Genomic DNA, 20,254 nt, shown 5'->3' on the forward strand with positions numbered 1-20,254 from the left:
CTTTACACATTGTTTCTCCTGAAAAACTTCTCATTTATATGTTGCAACCTGCCCATACCCTTTAAGTGACACTCAACTTCAATTATTCAAAACTGTAGCATTCTACATCTTACAGTCACATATCACCAGAAAAGTAATGGTGTTAAAAGGAATAACTGAAATACATGCAAATTTCCTAAAGTAAAGCCTTTCTTCTTTTTCAGTTCTGGGTCCATTTCAACGTCCATTTCCAGCACCTATCCAAGATATATGGATTGACTGATAGTCTAGACAACAGATATGGTTCACCCACTTAGTTTTTCCTATATGGATAATATACATTTCATTAAAGTGGCTTTACAATGTTCTGGGAGTTGATACAAATAGACATATCTGGAGTACTTTCTCCATCCAGAAGGAAAACATTTAGATGCAACAATATTAGATGTTCTCCATGACACCTTTAAGGATGATAAATCTATTTTGAGCTTTACTTAAATATTAATAAGGCTGAACAAAACTACCACAGTTGTTACTTATTTTAAATTATTTTGTGATTTTTGCATACGCACAAAAGACACTGCTGAAGGAGTCTTTAGAGGGATGACCAGTTCTACCAAGTCAAATGCCTTTTTTTACAGTCATGCATTAATTAAGCACAGTGAGATTATGTATTCCCTATATATTGTTCAGACAACTGTGTATAACTATAAAGACATGGTATACAGTAAGTGCTCCACACTTATAATTAAGGATGCCCTGATACAGCTTCTCATAAAAGTTTTGTAGAGATGAAAAAGTAGATAAACACGTCAAAGTCTCTTGTGACATCACCTAACAAGTTCCAAAATTTTTCCCACACCTTTAGCATATTTCTATGCTTTAGGTAACATGAGAGTCAATGCTTCAAAACCCTTCAAAAATGTCACCTTCAGGGCATCCTTCCTCTATCTATATTTGGTCTAGTCCAACAACTTCCACAATGGTTGCTTTTACTAACATTTAGCTTCCAAATACAGCACATCCAGGATGTAAACATGGTGGGTCCACTGATCTCAATGGTCAAAAGTCTGCAATAAAAATTTTGGCCATAATCTTAGATATTTTTATCAGTTATCTATTTAGTTTCATCTTTAAAAAGTCCAGTGGATTTAAATTACCCATTTAGTCTCCTGCCAGGCTCTCTAAACTTGTTACCTCCATTGATTTAATGTTTTATGATGGGCTACTGGCCATAATCTTGTTATCCTACTAAGATTTTAGAGAAGTTTATATTCTAAACTGTAATAACGTGTGGCTGCCATGTCTTTCTGCTTCACAAGGAGATCAAGTGTTTACTCATAGGGTATTACAGTCTCCTCTCTATGGCAACTGATTGATAGCAATAAAATTTCTTTAGAAAAATGGCAATATCTATTTCAACACATAGTCTTCCATTCATTCTCCACTTTTCAGTATCAAAAGTCAGGTTAAAGGAGGGTCTTATTTCATATTATAATTTTATTCCTGTTTTGCAATAATTTGCTTTTAACAAGTAAATGGATCAAATGCTCAAACAGTTGACAAGGAAACAACTCCCACATTAGTTATGAGTCATTCCACGTCTCTTAAAACATGACTGATTTCATTTCTCTTGTTTGGTCCTCCTCATGTCTAATGCATCCCACTTCTTTTCTCAAAATGATTTTTCCTAATAAAATGGTGTGAGGATTCTATGGAGTCTGTCTTGTGGCCTTTCTGACTGCTTAATCCTCAACCATATTTTCTAACTTGGGGGAGGGACTCTTCCCTATGCATTCAAGTCATAAAGAATCAAGGTGATAAGTTGATTTAACTTGGAGAATGTATACCTCTTCTTCCTCTGCAACAGATAAAGGAATATACATAGCAGTCTTCTTTCGTAGCAAGACTTTTGCAAAAATGTATCATTATTTCTAGAATGAAATGACCAAACGTCCCAGTGAATTTCTTTGTTGGCTTTTGGACATGTGAATAAAACCAATTCCACCAACTCCTTTCTTCTTAAATTTCATTCATAGCTCAAAAGTCAAGAACAACATGATTAAATTTTAGTAGGATGTCGAATCACAGGTCATTAGATAAGGATTTCATATTTGGAACACAAAGAGGAAGCTGATGTGTATAGACTGCCTAAACTGTCATTCTTAGTATATTCAGCCCTGTTACAACTATTCTGTCACCATCACTGAAGGAAAAAAGTCTTGTGGGACTGAGGATCATTTGTTACTTTTCTCATTGTTTTTATATTTCCAGGACCAATTATATATTTTTTTCCTCTAATAAGTTACAATTGTGACTGTATGTTGACACCTCTTTTACCACTCATCTGCAATGAACAGTTTTATCTCTATTTAAAATATATATATATATTTTTTGTGATTTGGTGTACACACTGTCCAACACCTCCTGATTCTCCTCTGCAGGTATTCATGATCTATAGGCATGAAGTACCTGAATAGACTATAAAACACTGGATTTTTATTCCTTAATCCTGAACCACATATCCCAATATATTCTTTGCCATCTTCCCACCTTTACAACAATACCAAGTATCAAAATACATGCTAATTTATCTTGAATGGTTTTGTCCAGTTCACCGTAATCATCTTTTACAACTAATGTCCATCCACAACCTATAATTATTTTAGTGATAGTCATTTATAACATGTGCTGCAATAAATAACCAATAAAATGTTTCTTGTTCCCTTTGGTATGGGATAAAATCACCGCCACCAATTCCTTTGTTGCTCCAACAAGAACCTAGTAGTTATTTAGCTGCAATTTTCCTTTCTCTTCTGGTTTCATTTATATTAGGAAGCTTCATGCATTACAATTATACCAAAAGTAGGTCTGCTTCTTTGTCACTGGACAAGGACCTCAATTTGGACTGCTAGCGGTCAAGTTAATGTTAATAGAGGGTCTTAAAAACCATGCAATTCTTAGCACATACTGTCCCCTTCCCTACCTCTCTCTAAATGGTGAGAAAGGGGAGAGGGGGTAGGATTGCAGGCTATTTTTATGAGTCTATTCATATTTAAGCTAGATTTATCCTTAAAGCATATTATCATCTTTTTACTAGGACCATATTCCAAGCCCATCTAGTATGACATAACTCGGCTGAGCTTGCACCCTGCCAGCATATGCAGCTTTTTGAGCACCCAAGAACAACTTCTCCCACAATAAGGCACTGTAGGACAATTTGGGGGGGGGAGCGGAAAATATATAGAAAAATGCAAGAAAAGAGGCAACAGAAGGGGTTGTTAGTGATGAGGGTCTCAGAAGACTGAGGGGAAAAAAGTACATGCTTATATCCTCAAGTCTTTATAAAATAATGAAAACAGTTGCTGTTTAGAATAAATTTCTTCAGCTGAGTAATCACAAGAATTTTAACAAAGAATGTTAAATAAAAACAAAGCTATAAAATGTAAATTTTTTCAAACAGATCTTAGTTACTAAGTTTTATACATATAAACTATGTCCAACCAACCAGATGCAAAAAAAAATTTTAATTAGAAAACTCTAATTTGTAATTTTAATGTTCATAACTCTAAAGGAAAAGTGACATCCATTTCCATTACATTTTATGCTACAGCCCTTTTTAGGGTAAACTGGAAGACAACTCACATCCACAAAAATTTCTTTGTTTCTCTCAATAGAAAATTCACATTTAGTCTTGTTTAAGTCAAAATGGGGACCACCTTGTAAAACATTTATGTATCATGCATCATAATTTTCAAATGCCTATTTTACAAGAATTTTCTGATATTTCCTACCAGAGACCTTCTTAACTTCATGTTTCTTTACAATAGCACAGGACAAACACAAGACTCAGACAATACCCACACAATCAACTATCTACCATGTCAGATGGTTGTTGTTCCTATGAACTACCTTTCAAGAATATATATTCTCTTCTGACACTCATGGAAATTCAAATTTCTCCAGAAAATGTGACATGAGCCTCCCTCATTTTTTTTTGATAGTGCTAGAAAAGACTGCATCATCAAGTTTCCCATTACCATCCTGATTCTCCCTCTGCTAAAGTACAGATCTGTTTAAAATACCCTGATCAACCAGGAAATACTGCTGTCATCTACAAAAAATAACCATATTTTCTCAGAGTTCAACACCAGATGCGGTCTTCTTTTGTACTCGTGCCCTGAAGATTTTGGTCTTCCAGTTTATAAATTTGATGATACATGATAATCTCCATTCTGACCAGTTCTGTGACTAACTGGGATACAGAAACAAACATCAACAAAATGGTTCTAATTTCATAACTTGTCAATTCCCCCATATGATCACAATCTGTTATTTTATCTTTCTCACTGACTTACTTCTCCAAGGCTCATTATAAACATCAAGTGAAAATCTGCTGCCTATCAGGTTTATTCAAATTTGTGAAAAATATACAGTTATTAGAGATTCAATAGCTGCAAACAGCTACACAGCAGGAATGGCCACAGGAATGTGGCTCTTCCAGCTTTCAGACCAGTCTCTCAAAACTACCTGACTTTCCTGGTTCTTAAACATCCTTAACGATCTTGACTTAGAACTTTCTTCAGCCTAAACCAACCCAAAGGATGGAGAATCACATCATTATCACTCAAAATTATGCTACCTACATGGTCATGCTCTATGAAATTCACCTCTCTGATTATAACCAATCACCTTCCATCTCCCCCTCACACCCTTGCTATAATCTTCTCCAATATTCTCTTTCCCAAACAGTTCAGCCTCACGTTCAAGGTATCACTGATATCTTTTATTCTCTTAACTTACAATCTGTTCATGTTTTATGAAGGACCAAGTTGAATTTACCCCCACTATCTACTTTTTTGGCCTTCTACAGACTCACCCCCCAGTTTCAAATTGGCTCTGATTCTGTAACTGATTTGTCCTTGAATCCTCCCACTGTTTCAGATCTTTTCTTCTCTCCATAGGCCCCCCAAAACTCATTAGAACATGTCATCTACTTAACTGTGAATATAGTCTCTAGCTCCCTTTTCTCCCTACACTATATCATTTTTCATTCCTTCTTTTCTCTAGTATCAAAGACAGAATTTTTCAAGGAAAAAAAAAACTCCTTTAAAAAAAAAACCCTCCCATCTTCCAGAAGCTTGTCCCCCCCCTCAATCATTCCATTTCTACTGTGCTCAATTTCCAGATGCAATGACTTCTTCCTTGCAGCTGGCAAACAAGACTCAGAGCTCCCACATCCCTGAAGACCTCCACTTGACCTTGTTATCACTTCCTTAGCTATTTGTTGTTTTTCTTTCATTTAATACTCACTGTATAATGTCTTACAATTTAAAATCTCTTAATTACTAAATTCAATTTTACCTGTTTTGCAGTTTTAGGTTCTACATCACTGCTTTGCTCTGAGACTGCTTCCTATTCTGTCTGATCCCACAAGCTTCATCTCCTTTTGCCAAATGACCAGTCCCATAGTATCTACCTGTTAGGCAACTCCCATTAGAATTTTTGAATAAGGTACTTAATATTCTCTCTCTTACACTCCATACTTTGCTGCTACTAAGTTCACTAAAATTCTCCTAGTCATCCAGGTTGATCAACTATAGAAACTTGATTTTCCCTCTTCTTCATACTTATATATCCAATCCAACCCAACTGAAAACATCTAATAGTCATTTTCAACATCTCATCTAAAAGCTACATCCCCAGTTCAGATGCTCAGAAGAATTACTAACTGAGCAGTAGGAAGAGCTTCCTAACTTGGCCCCTGTACCAGAGTAGTGGCTGGTACTCTGACTAGAGGAGTTCTAGTGGGGGAATAAGAGCAAGGAGCGGAAAATAGGCAGCATTTCCTATAGTCCAGGTAGCCCATTCAACTTTGGTACATCTCTACTTGTGAGGGAGCTCTTCTATCAGACCTCAATTTACCTCTTTGCAACTTTCACCGATTATTTATATCTCGATCTGCCTTTTGGGGCCAACCATAACAAGGTCCAATGCCTCTCACACTTGACAGCTTTCAAATACATGAAGACAGCTACCATGTCTCCGATTCTTCTCTCCTGATGGCTAAACATATACAACTCCTCCATTCAATCAGCTGCTTTAAGGATTCCAGTCTTTTCAATATTCCACTGGAGCCCTAACTTATTTTAGCCTTTCTCAGCTGTGGTGCTCAAAGGAGAATACAAAATTCCAAATCGTGGCTGAGTAGGGACATGTATATTGGCAACTATCACCTCCTACCTGGAAGCTATATAGCCTCTCAATGCTCACACAAATTTTTTTTACCTTCAATATCAAATACATTATTGATTTCTATTAAGCTCACAGCTTACTAACCTAGTCAAATCTTTAAGAGGTAAACTATTATCTAATCATGCCTCTGTCATTTCACATTTCTGAAATTTCTGTTTTGGAGCCAACTGTAAGATGGCAATTTATCTCTCCTCACAACGATGATGATGACATTTATATAGCGCACCCTATATGCTAGGCCCTGTGCTAAGCACCTTACAAACAGATCTTCACAACCCGGTGAGGTGGGTGCTACTATTGTCCCCATTTTACAGCTGAGGAATCTAAGGTAAACTGAGGTTAAATGACTTGCTCATTCACATAGCTAGTTATCTGAGGCCAAATTTAAACACTGATCCTCCTGACTCCAAGGCAAATAAATGTTCTATCCACTGCACTGCCTAGACATTACATTTCATCCTCATAGACTCAGCTCATTATTTAGGCATGTCAAGGTCTTACAGTGGCTGAGTCTGTCCTTCAGTCTACTAGGCTATCTCTTCTAGCTGTGGTCATCTTAAAAGCTGATAAGCATTCCTGTCTTTGCCATGATCAAAGGCACAGACAAAAAAAAAACAGAATTTAAAAAAAATCACAAGCTCTTAGATAAAAAGTCCATCTCTCAGTCAAAGATTTGAAACCCTCAACGATCTCATTCCCATCTATTTTTCTAGATTTATCTAATAGTAGTCACTTTCATTCTGTTCCAGTCAGACTGGCCTACTATTACCCAAAATCAGTATCCTGTACCGTATTCTGGAACACTCTCCACTTCCATCTCTTAGAATCCCTAGAATTCTTGCATCAAGGATTAGCTTAGGAGCCAGCTCCTATGGGAAGCCTCTCCTGAACTCCATGGGTTTTAGTATTCTCCTATTCTTGATACTACTTAATATTTACTTATATTTGTTTTATGTTATAGTTCCCTCCCTGACAGAACATAAGCTCCTTAAAAACTGTTGAATTTTTATCTTTGTATACCTTTCTACAATCCACACCCCCACCAGATTCCAAGTACCTAGCATGTGCTTAAGAAATGGTTGTTGAATTGAGCTGTTCTCATCTAAGTTCTGTAAAGATAATAACTTGTTATTAACACCATATTAACCATTCTACTGACATTATACTGTGTGTAAAATTAACTCTTATCATGAAACTAAATAGGAGCTGAAGATTAGGTCAGGCTCCTAAAAGCTTAATTTTTAATTGCCTCCTTAAACTAAATGAAAAATTATACAAACTTAAAGGGGAAACTTCAGTTGAGTCAAGCATTTGAAAGACAGTCTGTCACTAGCCCACTCAACATTTTGGCTCTTAGTGAACATGGGTCTTCACAATTTAGCATTATTATTTTGTCTGAAGGATTATCAAATGTACCATATCCACATTCAAATTAAACACACAATGCATTTATCTAACAAATTAATTATAGCTTTTGGTGTTATACTATTTTACCTCCATGGAGTACAGTTAAAAAAAAGCTTAATTGGTTCCATATAAAACAAAGCTTATAATTAAAATTCACCTTAATAATTTATTACATTTATCAAAAAATGGTAGGAGACAAAAAAAAAGGAAGAGATTTGATGTTTTTATAACAAGCTTTATCTCTAGAACATGATCACTATAAAATTTCATTAAGGCTTTTCATTTTTAATCACGCAAAAGAGAAATGGGAGTCATAAAACCTAAAATCCTGCTATTTCAGTAACCTTGAGTGATAAACATTACATCCAAGTTCATAAAGTTGAAAGGTAATTTACAAAACTTAGGGTCGTAGAGATCTTGTAAAATTAAAGCCTGACAACACAAGATTTTCCATGGAATCTTTTATCACATAACTGGATCTCATATCTTATATGTTAATGGATTTTTTTAAGTTTCATGAAAACTGAACACTTACTTTTTAAAGTGTTCAATGGTTGAAAATTTTTCTTATATGGTATGTGCTTTTGATAAAGAGCTGTTACACCACAGAGAGACCTCCAGAAAGAGTATGAAGAAAACAAGTTTCCTATTCCTAGATTCTGCCTATAAGCATTGTGAATGCAGTTTTATCTAATAAAGATTATTCCCAAGTTCTCTTTCTGCTTCAAAATTCAGTAATTCTTGGCCTTGGGTAATGGGATTTATTTTTCCTGTCATAATTATACTATAGAGAGCCAAAAACAAAATGAAGGGAATAAAAGAAAGCCTTACCATATTGCAAGCTAAGTCAATCTTGAATTGCCTCTACTAAGCAACTGATTCCACATTTAAAAATGTAAATTAATTTTCTTCCTATGATCAGCATTTATGAGGGCTATCACTATCATACTGAAACAACCAAAATTAATCAAAATTACCTAACAATCAAAGTATAACTCAGGAAAGCAACTTGATGAAATTTAATATCACTGCTTGACTCATAAAAACTTTAAATGAAAATTAAGATTGTTAAATTTCCTTTTGAAAATGTAGCCATTTGGAAAGTGGTACAAGGGGAAAGAGAGTTTGGTGAAAATTTTACTTTGACATAGTCCATGAATCAAAAATTAGAATGTAGCTGTCAAATCTCTGATGTGACAACCAAGAAAATACGCAATCAATCATATAATTAGAAAGGCAAAGTAAGAAAAAGTGAAATTACCCAAATACACATAAGAAACACAATAAACTTTAAATTTAACAATGTTGAAAACAAGTATTCTAATGATCAATTTTTTTTCAGTGTTTTTAATTATGGGACCAAGCCACTGTTTTCTCTTTAAAATATATTTCAATTAAGAAAATACCTCACTAGAGAAGGTCAGCTAAAACCTAGTATCTTAAATTTCCTGACTTCCTCACCAACACTGATTCATTTCACCAGTGTATAAAACTTTGGGTTCCAAGTACAAAAACAAATTTAAGGTATTTAAATTAAATTATCATTTAAAATCTAAAACATCTAAGTTAATGTCATTAACAGAATGTTATTGTCATTCTGGCTGTAAAAAATAACAAGATTTACAATTCCTGACTAAAATAAATTCAAATACGGTTGCTTTCCCACCACTGACAGAAAAACACTTACCTTCTTTGAGGGTAGAGGACATTGAAATGCTGTTCTTACAAAAAATATGTATAGATATCATTTAACAAATGTATAGAACATTGTTTTTAATCATTTTCAAGAACTCAAAGATTGCTTCCAACACCTAATATTAAACTTAAAACAAATTTACACAAATGCCTTGTCTTTGACACGGTCAATCATTTTAGCTACATTGTTTCTGAATTCTAAATTAAACAAAGAATAGTTGTAAAATATACTACCTATTTTCAAGTACTTAAAAATCCTAATCTCAATATATCTTTAAAAGATACCAGGTTAAAATAATTTAAATCACAACTTTCATATTTTTTCCTACTATATACAGCGTCTTGGGTTTTGTTTTTCAAACATTTTATTCACCATGAATCACGATTAGTCTACCTTGGAGAAGTTTCCTTTTTTGTATATACCCTACCAATTCACAAAATAATATAAGGTAGATTACAGTAGTTTGGGTGCAATAAAAATTTTGATAGTTTTGTATTTTTGCTTTGTGTATTTTTAGCAATACTGATAACTTAATATAACTTCACAAACCACTTCACCCATGTTCAAATCATCCCAAAGGATTAACAATGCAAATTGTGTGCTTTCATAATGATTTTTTATTCCATAAAGCACACATACATGCATGCAGACATGCGTACACACACACACACCACACATACACACACTGATATAAAACCAATCTCCCTCTTTAAAAAAAAAAATGCTATGACAACTGAAATGTTTACTCAAGTGCAAAGAGCTACCCTACCAAGGTATGGGAAACTACATATATTTTGCAATGATAAAAAGAAACCATCTGCATAGAAGAGAGGCCCATATCCACCAGCAAAAAGAAATTGAAGTACTAAGAAAGCAAAACTGGCTCCCCCCGAATCACACACAGACACAAGAAGGCTACAAATCCCATTCATGAAAGAATGCACCACAAACATTAGCATTTATTCATTTTCTTTTTTTTTTTTTTTTAGCAAATGACAAAAGACCCAGTTTACCAGATTTACTTTTTTTTTTTTGCCTAGGCTTAACATTACATATTTAAACAATTGTCAAAACTTACTAAGTTTTGCAGCATTCATGCACAACTAGAAAACATCCTTAATTTATTTCAAACCAGAAATGTATTACCAGTAACGTATTAATACCTTTTACTACTAAATACTTTAAAAAATTGAAATTAAAAAAAAAAAAAAGATTCATCCTGGAAATGTTAACTTCACAGCAGACTTAAACTACTACTTGGCTCACATTTCAAACAAAATGGAAAAGCAAGATTCATGCTGGTGTTAGTGTACATTTTGCCCTAGCACTACGAAAGGATCACTGTTCACCTTGGATTAATTTTAATAAAAAGCAAAGTGCATACAGAAATTTACAACAATTTTAAAGACAAAAAAAAAATGGTCCTATTAATGTGGTCCCAACAATAAACTCAAAAGTCTATGACAAATAGGTGCTTCGATGAGCCGTTTATAAATACTTTAGATTAGGTACAATTATACTGAAAGAGTTCTTTTGAAATCTTCAAAAAAATGTTCCTGTTAATCCTCAAATGGTGCTTGTAATAGCTTAATATTTCTGTTAAATGCGTGCGTTGAATTACTTGTTATCCAAGCGTAGCAGCTGCTCCTTACCATTTATTGTTAAGGACTTTAACTGGCCATCTTCTTCAACTTCTACTCTTTCTTGACCATTCTCAACAGTTCTGTAGGACAAAATTCATTTAAAAATCTTTATGGAGCATGTTTATTAAAGGATGTAACTTTAACACAGAACATGAAACATGAAAAAACTAATCCCCATTCTCAAGTGACTGTATATAATAAGATGATGCAACAACTACAGTAAGTCAAGCTTTCTGCCAGAATGTTTACTAGCTATCTTTCCTAACTAAAAAGATTCTTTTCTAAGTATGAATAAACTTTGAACCACTCATCAGAAGGCATTAGTAATTTTTAAAAAGTAAAAGAGAAAAACTAAACCACAGATTTACCTAATAGTGTAGGAAAAGTTGGATCATTCCACATCAAAATAACTACTTGGGATTCAGATTATAGCAAATCACATCAAGCAGAAATTTAAAAAGGAAAAGGGTCTTAATAATTATGGACTTTTTTTCACAAAAAAATATAGGAACTCACTGCCAACCAATTCTTATGATTTTAGACTTAATCCAAAACCTAGATTTCTCATTCTGAGAATGAGCATCTGAACACAAATTTGTTAAAGACTGACAATACATCAAAAAATGATTGGTCATTTAATATATAAGATAGTGTTTAAAATACCACTGTACCTCTTTGTAGTGATTTTCCTGCCATTTACTATTTTAGTCGTAGTTGATATGGACTTGAAGTTACCCATCCCACTACCACCAAATGACGTAGAAGAGAAGGAAGTAAGACCTCCATGCCCCACTGAACCAAATGAAGTAAACCCTGTATAAACACAAAAGATAATATAAATTTAAAACATTGTTTCTGTTGTTATAAACAATTCAGAGTAAAAATGGTTATTACTTATAAAATTCAATGCTACTCCAAGTAACATTTAGCAATACAGCTGCCTTTTGTTTATCACAAAACAAAGGATCATACAGCAATCAAGTACTCTAAACCAGAAATCAAGGGTGCAAATGAATCAATTGTGCCAATCATAATCATGTGTCAATAGGATGTAGAGCTGACAGGAATCTTTTACTTAAAACAAGAAACACATACTCCCTGAACTTGGAAAACAAAAGAGCCATGCTCTTTACACCAAGGGTCATGCTTTAAGTTACACAAAATGTTTTGAAACTTCAACATTTTAACGTGAACATGGCTCACCTAACTGACAGGTTCAGGGAGCATGATGCTTCCTACTCTGGGCTGTGAACAATAACCATCAACATCTCTCCTAAACAGTATCATTTTCCTATTTCTCCCTACATTTTAACTATAAAAGAACGCATCCTGAGCAACTTTGAACAAATATTTCAAATATCATTGAAACTGGCAGAATACCTATAACGTCAATTACCTACGGTTTTTATACCACACATGGTGGTTCTAGGTCTAGCTACAAATTAAGGACAGGGGAATTTTTCTTCTATTCTTTCTCTGCTCATAATACAATAACACATCAACTAATTTATGTCTTTAGAATCTTCCATAATTTGTCACTGTACAGTTGATATAATTCAAACTGCTAAAATGAAAACCATTATCATTACTTCTCTCTAGGATTAGTTCTTTATAAGCATCTACAATTCACTTTGTAGGAGAAAATGCCCCAAATTTTCTTTATTGTATAACACCACAAACTAGACCAGGATATATCACAAAGAAGGAGAAAAATGCTCTGGTCTAATTTGACTGTTAATATTGAGAACCAACTGTATAAAGCAAATGATGCATCAAACACTGACAACATTCTTACTATCTCAGGGTCTCAGTCAACAAGCAAGAGGAGAACAGAAAAATAAACTTTACTCAAGACACAAAAATGTTTTTAAGCAAAAGAAAATTTTGTATTCCAAATCTTGAAGCATCTTAAAAATCTACAGCATTCTATAACACTGTTGCCTCAAAGAGTACCTTAAAGGGGTCAAAGAATAGGTAGCAATAATAAAGCAAATGAATACAAATTACTAACAGTTTAGAGCCAATCAGATAGATGGATCAAGGTAATCACAGTTTAGATAGAGGTTTAAGACTGATCAGGCAACTGAGTAAATGTGGAGGCAAAGTGAAAAATAAAAGACCTTGACTTTTTTCTTTTCACAGAATTGTAACAAACAAAAAGAAAAGTTTTCTTTTGTTTGGTGTGGGTCATATACAATTTGATTCCTCAAGAAAACTAGGCAACAAAATTCTAATATCCCAGAGAATACAATGATCAAGTTGATATACCAAAAATAAGAATTACATATGAAATACATTTGTAAATCTTTTTTAAGAGTATTAGTTCCTGTTTATAAGACTGTAAAATACCTGTATCAAATGAAAGTCCACTTCCAAAACCTGGAAATCCACCAAATGCAGAGAAAAATGGTCCTGCACCTCTGCTTCTGTTTCCACGAGTCCCTCTTCGATTCCCAAAAAAGTCCTCAAATGGATCTTCTAGGAACAAATATATATTGTTATTTAAAATCCCATTTAAATTGCCTCAGTTACTACAGATGGGTAAGAACAGTTAAATAAAAAATATATGGCACTTTCGATTTTAAGATAGTATTCTTTAGGTGATGAGGAAAAGGTAAGACTACCATCAAAGGAAAAAACTTACCAATTAGCAAAAATAGCTATACTTTTAACTGAACCTCTAGAAAATCGTTAGAATACTCTTTCCAAACAGCTCCTTTCTCTTACTGAGGGTGAAAAATTGATAAGTTAAAGCTAGAAAGCCTTCATGAAATGAAAACATTCAAGCTTTCCAAGATAATGGAAAATACTTTCCTCATGCCTCTCCCCTTTTAAGGGAACAAGACACTTTCATGGTTAGGCATTATGCTAAATCTGATACTTTCAAAACTAAACAATAGCTGAAAATGTAAAATGATTAACACTTATATGAAATATATAATGGAATACATGGTATAGACATGGGAAAGATACCATTATGCCGATACCAAATCCCCAAAAGACAACACACCTCTTTAATAAGAGATATAATCACTCAATATGTATAGAAGAAAATCCAAACAGATAAAGAATGCCTACTGTTCAATTCTGGATATGCAGATGAATGAGCAACCTATTGAATTAATACATTCATGTACTTTTTAGCTACTGTAGAAGAAAAAATGAGATTGGTTCAGGAAAAACTGGAATGAAGAAAACATTCCATATTCCATTTGAAAAACTACAGCACTTTAAAGAATCCTAAATGGCACTCTATATGCAAAAGATAAAACCACCAAAGAACATTTTTTAAAATGAACATTATTCTGTTGATATTCCATCACTATGAATCTTAACACCAAAGGTTTTAAAGAACAAAACTGCAGGCAAGCTGGCCAAGATTATGGCAGAGGTGGGGACCTGTGGCCTCAAGGCCACATATATCCTTCTAGACAAAATGTTCTGTAAAATTTGGATTCAGTCAAAAGGTTGAACTTAAAGATCTAGAAGATCACATGCGGCCTCAAGGCCACATAACTCTAGGTTATGATATATTGTCAGCAATGAATGCCACAGAAGAAGTTAGCGTAAAATATACAATCCAAAAAAACAGTGTAACAACAAAAAGGGATGGAATGGTCATTTAGTGAAAGGAATAAGAGACAAATAGCCATATCAGTACTGCTGAGACAAATAGCAGTATCGGTGCCTAGAGAATGGTAAAAGACCTAGAAGGCCTTTACTGCCTTTAAGAGAATTTATAGAAGGACATGAACAAGGACATCTTGGGCTGAGAAAACCTTGCCCTACTGAAGAGAATACTCACACCCATTTTACATAAATATATATCACACATATAAAATATACATATGTTTATATGTAACTTTACACAAAATTGTTCAAATAAGAATTTCTAACAACCTTTTTTAGTTAGGTAGATGTCACTAAAAATATTCAAAAAAATAAAATTACTGTCAAGATTTACATTATCTACTGTGCTATAAGAAATGATGAGGAGAATGGTTTCAGAAAAACCTGGAAAAGACTTATATGAACTTGAAATTAAAGTGACCAAAACCAGAACATTGTCTATAGCAAGAGAAATAATGTACAATGATCAACTGTGAACGCCTTGGCTATTATTTTATTCACTATTGTTGACTATTTAACAGTACAATAATCCAAGACACTTCTGAAGAACTTGTGATAAAAAGATCTCTCCATTTCCACAAAAAGAACAGAAGGAATCTGAATGCAGACATATGAATGTGAAAAACATGAAACATATTTTTTACTTTATTTTTCTTGGGGTTTTTTTTTTGAGGGGTGGGGAAGTCCTCTATGTTCTTTTACTACATGGCTAATATGGAAATGTATTCCATTATTGCACACATATAATCTACATTAAACTGCTTGCCTTCTCAACGCAGGGGGAGAGAATCTGGGAAAAAAAATTTTTAATGAAGTTTTTAACATGTAATTGGAAATAATCTTTTTTTAAAAGATCTGAATGATCTATTTATATTTAGCAAAAGGTTCAGGATGCATCTATTAAGTTCTCAGCAATATGTATAACCAAAGAAAATAAATTATGACAGCCCCCCCCCCCCCCATCTTGGCTATGGGGAGACAAAGTATATATGTTGAAAGAACAAGAAATATAAAAGAATAAAAAATATTAACACCAAGTTGTGTGGTAATGATTTAATATAGTTAAAAGAAAGAATAAAAAGCAAGGACAGTGGGGAACTCAATGAGAGACAACAATCTTAAAGGACGAACACTACTTAGATAGGTAAAGAATAAGTCAGATGATCACAAGCAAAGCAGATGTCAAAATTAGTATATTATACAGTGAGGATTGTATGGATTTCATAATGTATCAGTCTGCCTAACAAAGTCCATGAAAGTAGTAGGAATTAAGGTTATATAGATGATCTACATCAAATTTTAAGAGACCCAAAAGGTCAGGTATAAGAATTTAGTCTTTATGCATTCGAAAACAAAAGTCCCTGGTTGGAGAGCGGGGGCATTTACACAGTAACTAAAAATGTAAGACTAATACTGATGAGGATCTGTGCAGGATGCTAGAAGTAAGAATGAGAAACACGGCAAGGAAGAATCAAAACATATGGTGACTACCTGTTGAGGAAAACGAAGAGGTGGAATATGGTGAAACCACTATCAAAAGGGATTTATAACCAGCTGTATGAAAAAAATGACGTTTAGTTTGGGGCACTTAAGTGGGAATGTCTAACAGATATAAAAATATAGCTTAGAAACATGGCAACAGTTTCTGAATTAGCATAGAATCTCAGGTAAAGTACATATCCATCATTTGGGGAACGGCTAAACCAACTATAAAATATTAATGTAATGTAAGATTACTGACCATAATAAATTATATGAATTCAGAAAAACTTACTGAGATTTGTGCAAACTGCTATGAAACAAGCAGAAGCAAGGTAACAATTTACACAATGACTATAAGGAAAATACTAATGAAAGACTTCATAACTCTGATCCAATCAATTCCCATTTGTAACTTGAGAGAATAATAGTGAAGCATGCCTCCAACTTACTGCCAAACAGGTGGTGGAAAACAGAAATGGAATTAAACATTTTAAGATATGCTCAATATGTTCAATTTTTTTGCTTGACTATTTTGTTACGAGAGATTGTGGTTAGAAGATTGTGAGGAGGCAAATCACTAGGAAACAAATGGTGAGAGTGAGACAGAAACAGAAAAAGCAATGAAATATCTGAAATACAAAAAATATATACCTTAGGGAACCTAAAGGCTGGAATTTTCAATCTGGGAGGTGTGAATGCAAACTAATAGTAGATTTCCTTAAGAGTAGAAAAGTTCTCAGTGAGCTCATTAAAATGGAGAGAAATACATGGGTTAAACCATGAATAATATTTCAAAGAGGACAGAAAAGAGAACAAACAAAATAATACCTAGTTTCCAAAAGAAGTCAATGGAAGGATTGCTAAAGAGAAATCTAAGAAATCTGTTGATTTTTGGCTATTAGGAACTCACTAATGACCTTTAAACCTACATAGTTCAATAAAGTGGTACTAATGCCACATTTTGGAAGCTAAGGAACAGATGACGAATAAAAGGAGTGAGTGAAACATGTTGGGCTACTGGTAGACTGGAGAAAGGGATAAGGCTTAAACACAGTTAAACTAGGTATGAATGAAAATATGATGGGCAAAAGGTTCAAGTACATAACTGAATTAATAATTGAATGGGGTCGAATACATAAAGAGAATAAATAAAGCCAGAGGAGGCTAAAGGACTAGGAAAATAGGGGAGAGTAGTACAACTAAAGAACGAAACAAAGAGAAAAAATAAGTTTGAGGAGGCAGATGAAATGATGGAAAGTAGATTCCAATCAGCAGTAAGAACTTCAGAGTTCAGGACTGGAGTTTTGTAAAACATAGATGATGGTGAGATCTAGGGTGAATATCTTTATGAACGGCTCAGCCCACCTATAAAATGCAGGTTGAAATGAAAATGTAGGTTGATGGGAATTAAGGTTAATGAACTAGCACATTAGGGTGTCAAAGGAAGCCCAATTAATGTATATATTGAAATTCCCAAGTACAGAAGAAGGGGTTGGAGGTGGGAGGAAAAAAGTTGTCAGGTACTGACCTTCTTGAGAAAAGAAAGGGAATGACTTGGACAGTAATAAATGACTGTAACAAGGATCTGTACTACGTGATGTAGATGCATGCTGAGGAACTTGCTAAAGTCAAGTCTAGGTGGCAGTGAGGAAAAATAAATATGTCAGTATCTACTCATGGCTCAGTGTTTCAAGAAACATTTCCAATGTTTCCATCAATACCCTGCAATGGAAAGGACGATCAGTCGCTAGAGTCAGATTTCTATTACCAGTTAGCACTAGAAGATAGGAAGACCGTTAAGGGACCTAAGAGGAAAAGAAAATTTTTGGTTTTTTGAAATTCTTTTTTACAATACAGTGGGGATTACGGAGGGTGTGATGAAAGAGAAAGGCAGAAAAGAATATGGATTGAAAAGGCAGCTCTAGAGTGGGGAAAGGATTCAGGAATTTCCCAACCATAAGGGACAAACAAGTTGAACAAGGTCTCACACCTTTGGGACAGGGGGAGGTTCTATAGTAGATAAGCAGTCAATGTGGGGTGGAGGTTTCAGTTTCTATAGCTGGTCCATTCAGACCTAGGGAGGAAGAGGATGCTGGAAATGGGAAACAATTAGCTCTTTCCAAGCATCTAGGGCAGATTCTCAGTTTGGGTTGAACTCATGCTCAGTGCTATCCCACAGAAGCAAAGATAAAGGCATACCTGAAATACGGAACTAGCACTCACTTGTAACTCCCATAAATTACTTTTAGAACTTTGTATTTATAACATAGTACTACTAACTCCTGAAATAACCATAATTCAATTATGCCTACCATTTATTAATTCAAAAAAGAAACTTCATTTTTAACTACCACTTAATATCTGAAAAAATTGGAAATAAACCTGCTTTTCAGCCAAAACAAAAACAAAAAAATCACATTTATAAACAACTCTGTCAAATACTAACAGCTGAAATTAAAAACCGAAGTAGCAATTTCTACTTACACACTACAAAAAGTCTATGGAATGTATCATTAAAAAAATGATTCCAGTTTTATCATATTTTCCATAAACCAATCTATACTTCAGAGTGCTATGTTCTTTGTCAGGTGAAACATTAAGCAATTCTGTAAGTTTACAAAGACTCGTAACATAACCACAACTGTCTTGTACATACACGTGTACAGTCTATGTCCTTACTATTTATAGTTAACGTTTTTAAAACTACTTGTTAAGTCCTTTTATTCCAATTTCATTGAGTAAAGAGCTGAATTTAGAATCCGAACCTATTCAAATCTTTTTTCTGGTACATATTACCTTTGTGCCCTCGGGCAATTTAAATAGAGTTGGCTTCCTTGACTGCAAAATGAGTTTAACTAAATAACCTTGTTCTAATTCTAATCATACCATGAGTCTTTATTTCTTATAACTCAATATGCTCTATAATGAAAATGAGGCTAAATTTGCATATGGTTTTAAAACCTAAAGGGGAGAAACTCAAATTTCTAATCTTTTACCTGATCAAATAAATATATTAAGTTGACAATTTATTTTAACTATATGACTCACTACAGATCAAGAATTTCATTTACGCCTCATGTACTGTTAAATCCTTCATTTCTATCAAGTTCTTTAAAAAAATTCACTTCATCAAACTCGCTAGAGGAAAAGAAACACATAACTTTAGGATTTAAAATTAAACTGTTTCAGAAAGTTTTTAATTGAGCTAAAAAAAAGTGCTACTCTAAAGATAATTTGGATATAAGGAAAGCTACTTCAAAAGACAGGAATATTTTTTCTTTTGCTTTGTATGTATATCCCCAGTGTCCATTATAAGCTCTTACACATATTAAGCATGTAATCAAAACTTGCTGAATGGATTCATATTGTCAATCAACTAAAATTTAGAATGTTAACATAAAGATAACTACAATTCTATATGATAAACCCATAGCCCAATATAGCAACTCTATTTTCCAGAAATATTAAAATCTTTTCAAAAGAGAAACTGTTAGTACCATTTGACAAGAATTTGCAAAATCCTGTTCTAAAATATCATATTCTAGTCTTGTGAAATCAAAAATTTTTTTTAACACATTAAGATTGCAGATATATACTAATTCTATTACAACACGCAATGTTTAATTTAATGTTATGCCCCAAGGCAGCCCTTTTCACATTAAGCAATTCTGACTGTTACTTTATTATTTACTAGTGTGACTAGAGCCCCACACCTCAATAAAGCTTTCACAATCTTCTAATAAAGCAATAACTAAGAGGGTGAAATTTAGGGAATAGATTCAATTTGGCAACAATGGAAAAGTACAATTTTCAATGATTGGGAGTGATTCAATTCAATTCCTAAAACAACTAAAAACAACCCTAATCCTAACTCCCCTAGGTTAATAAATTTAACTCTTCCTTCAACACCTGGCAAAAGTGACTGGTGAAAGAATTTTAAAAATTGTGGACAATAAAAACTTAATAATGGGCTCTAGCCTGCATGAAGGAAGACAAAAGCTGATGAGTTTCTGACAATTTTTCTAATATTTTCTTTTTCTTTCTACTAAGAATCAACTTTCATATTTTTGGATTCTCTTATACAATGACAGCAATGACAAAGAAAAGTTCTTAATTATCACTTATACTTGTCTTTTTTAAAAGTTTGCACCTTCCTTCCATA

The 20,254-nt window shown here is 33.7% G+C and overlaps 1 protein-coding gene across 7 annotated transcripts in view; it reads right to left on the bottom strand.

The window, feature by feature from the left end:
- The window catches only part of DNAJB6 (DnaJ heat shock protein family (Hsp40) member B6), a 127,289-nt gene that overhangs the window by 46,492 nt on the left and 60,543 nt on the right, over positions 1 to 20,254 (bottom strand). For 4 of the 7 annotated variants that reach the window (XM_072652082.1, XM_072652084.1, XM_072652083.1 and 1 more), the window contains 3 exons: positions 13,330 to 13,458; positions 11,652 to 11,793; positions 10,990 to 11,060 (listed from right to left, as the gene is read on the bottom strand). In XM_072652082.1, coding sequence (XP_072508183.1) covers positions 10,990 to 11,060; positions 11,652 to 11,793; positions 13,330 to 13,458 — 342 coding nt within the window. The remainder of the gene's footprint in view (positions 1 to 10,989; positions 11,061 to 11,651; positions 11,794 to 13,329; positions 13,459 to 20,254) is intronic. The other 3 variants (XM_072652086.1, XM_072652088.1, XM_072652087.1) reach the window with 1 other exon arrangement.

The sequence above is a fragment of the Notamacropus eugenii genome, chromosome 3 (genome assembly GCF_028372415.1).
Source record: "Notamacropus eugenii isolate mMacEug1 chromosome 3, mMacEug1.pri_v2, whole genome shotgun sequence".
Taxonomy (NCBI): Eukaryota; Metazoa; Chordata; class Mammalia; order Diprotodontia; family Macropodidae; genus Notamacropus; species Notamacropus eugenii.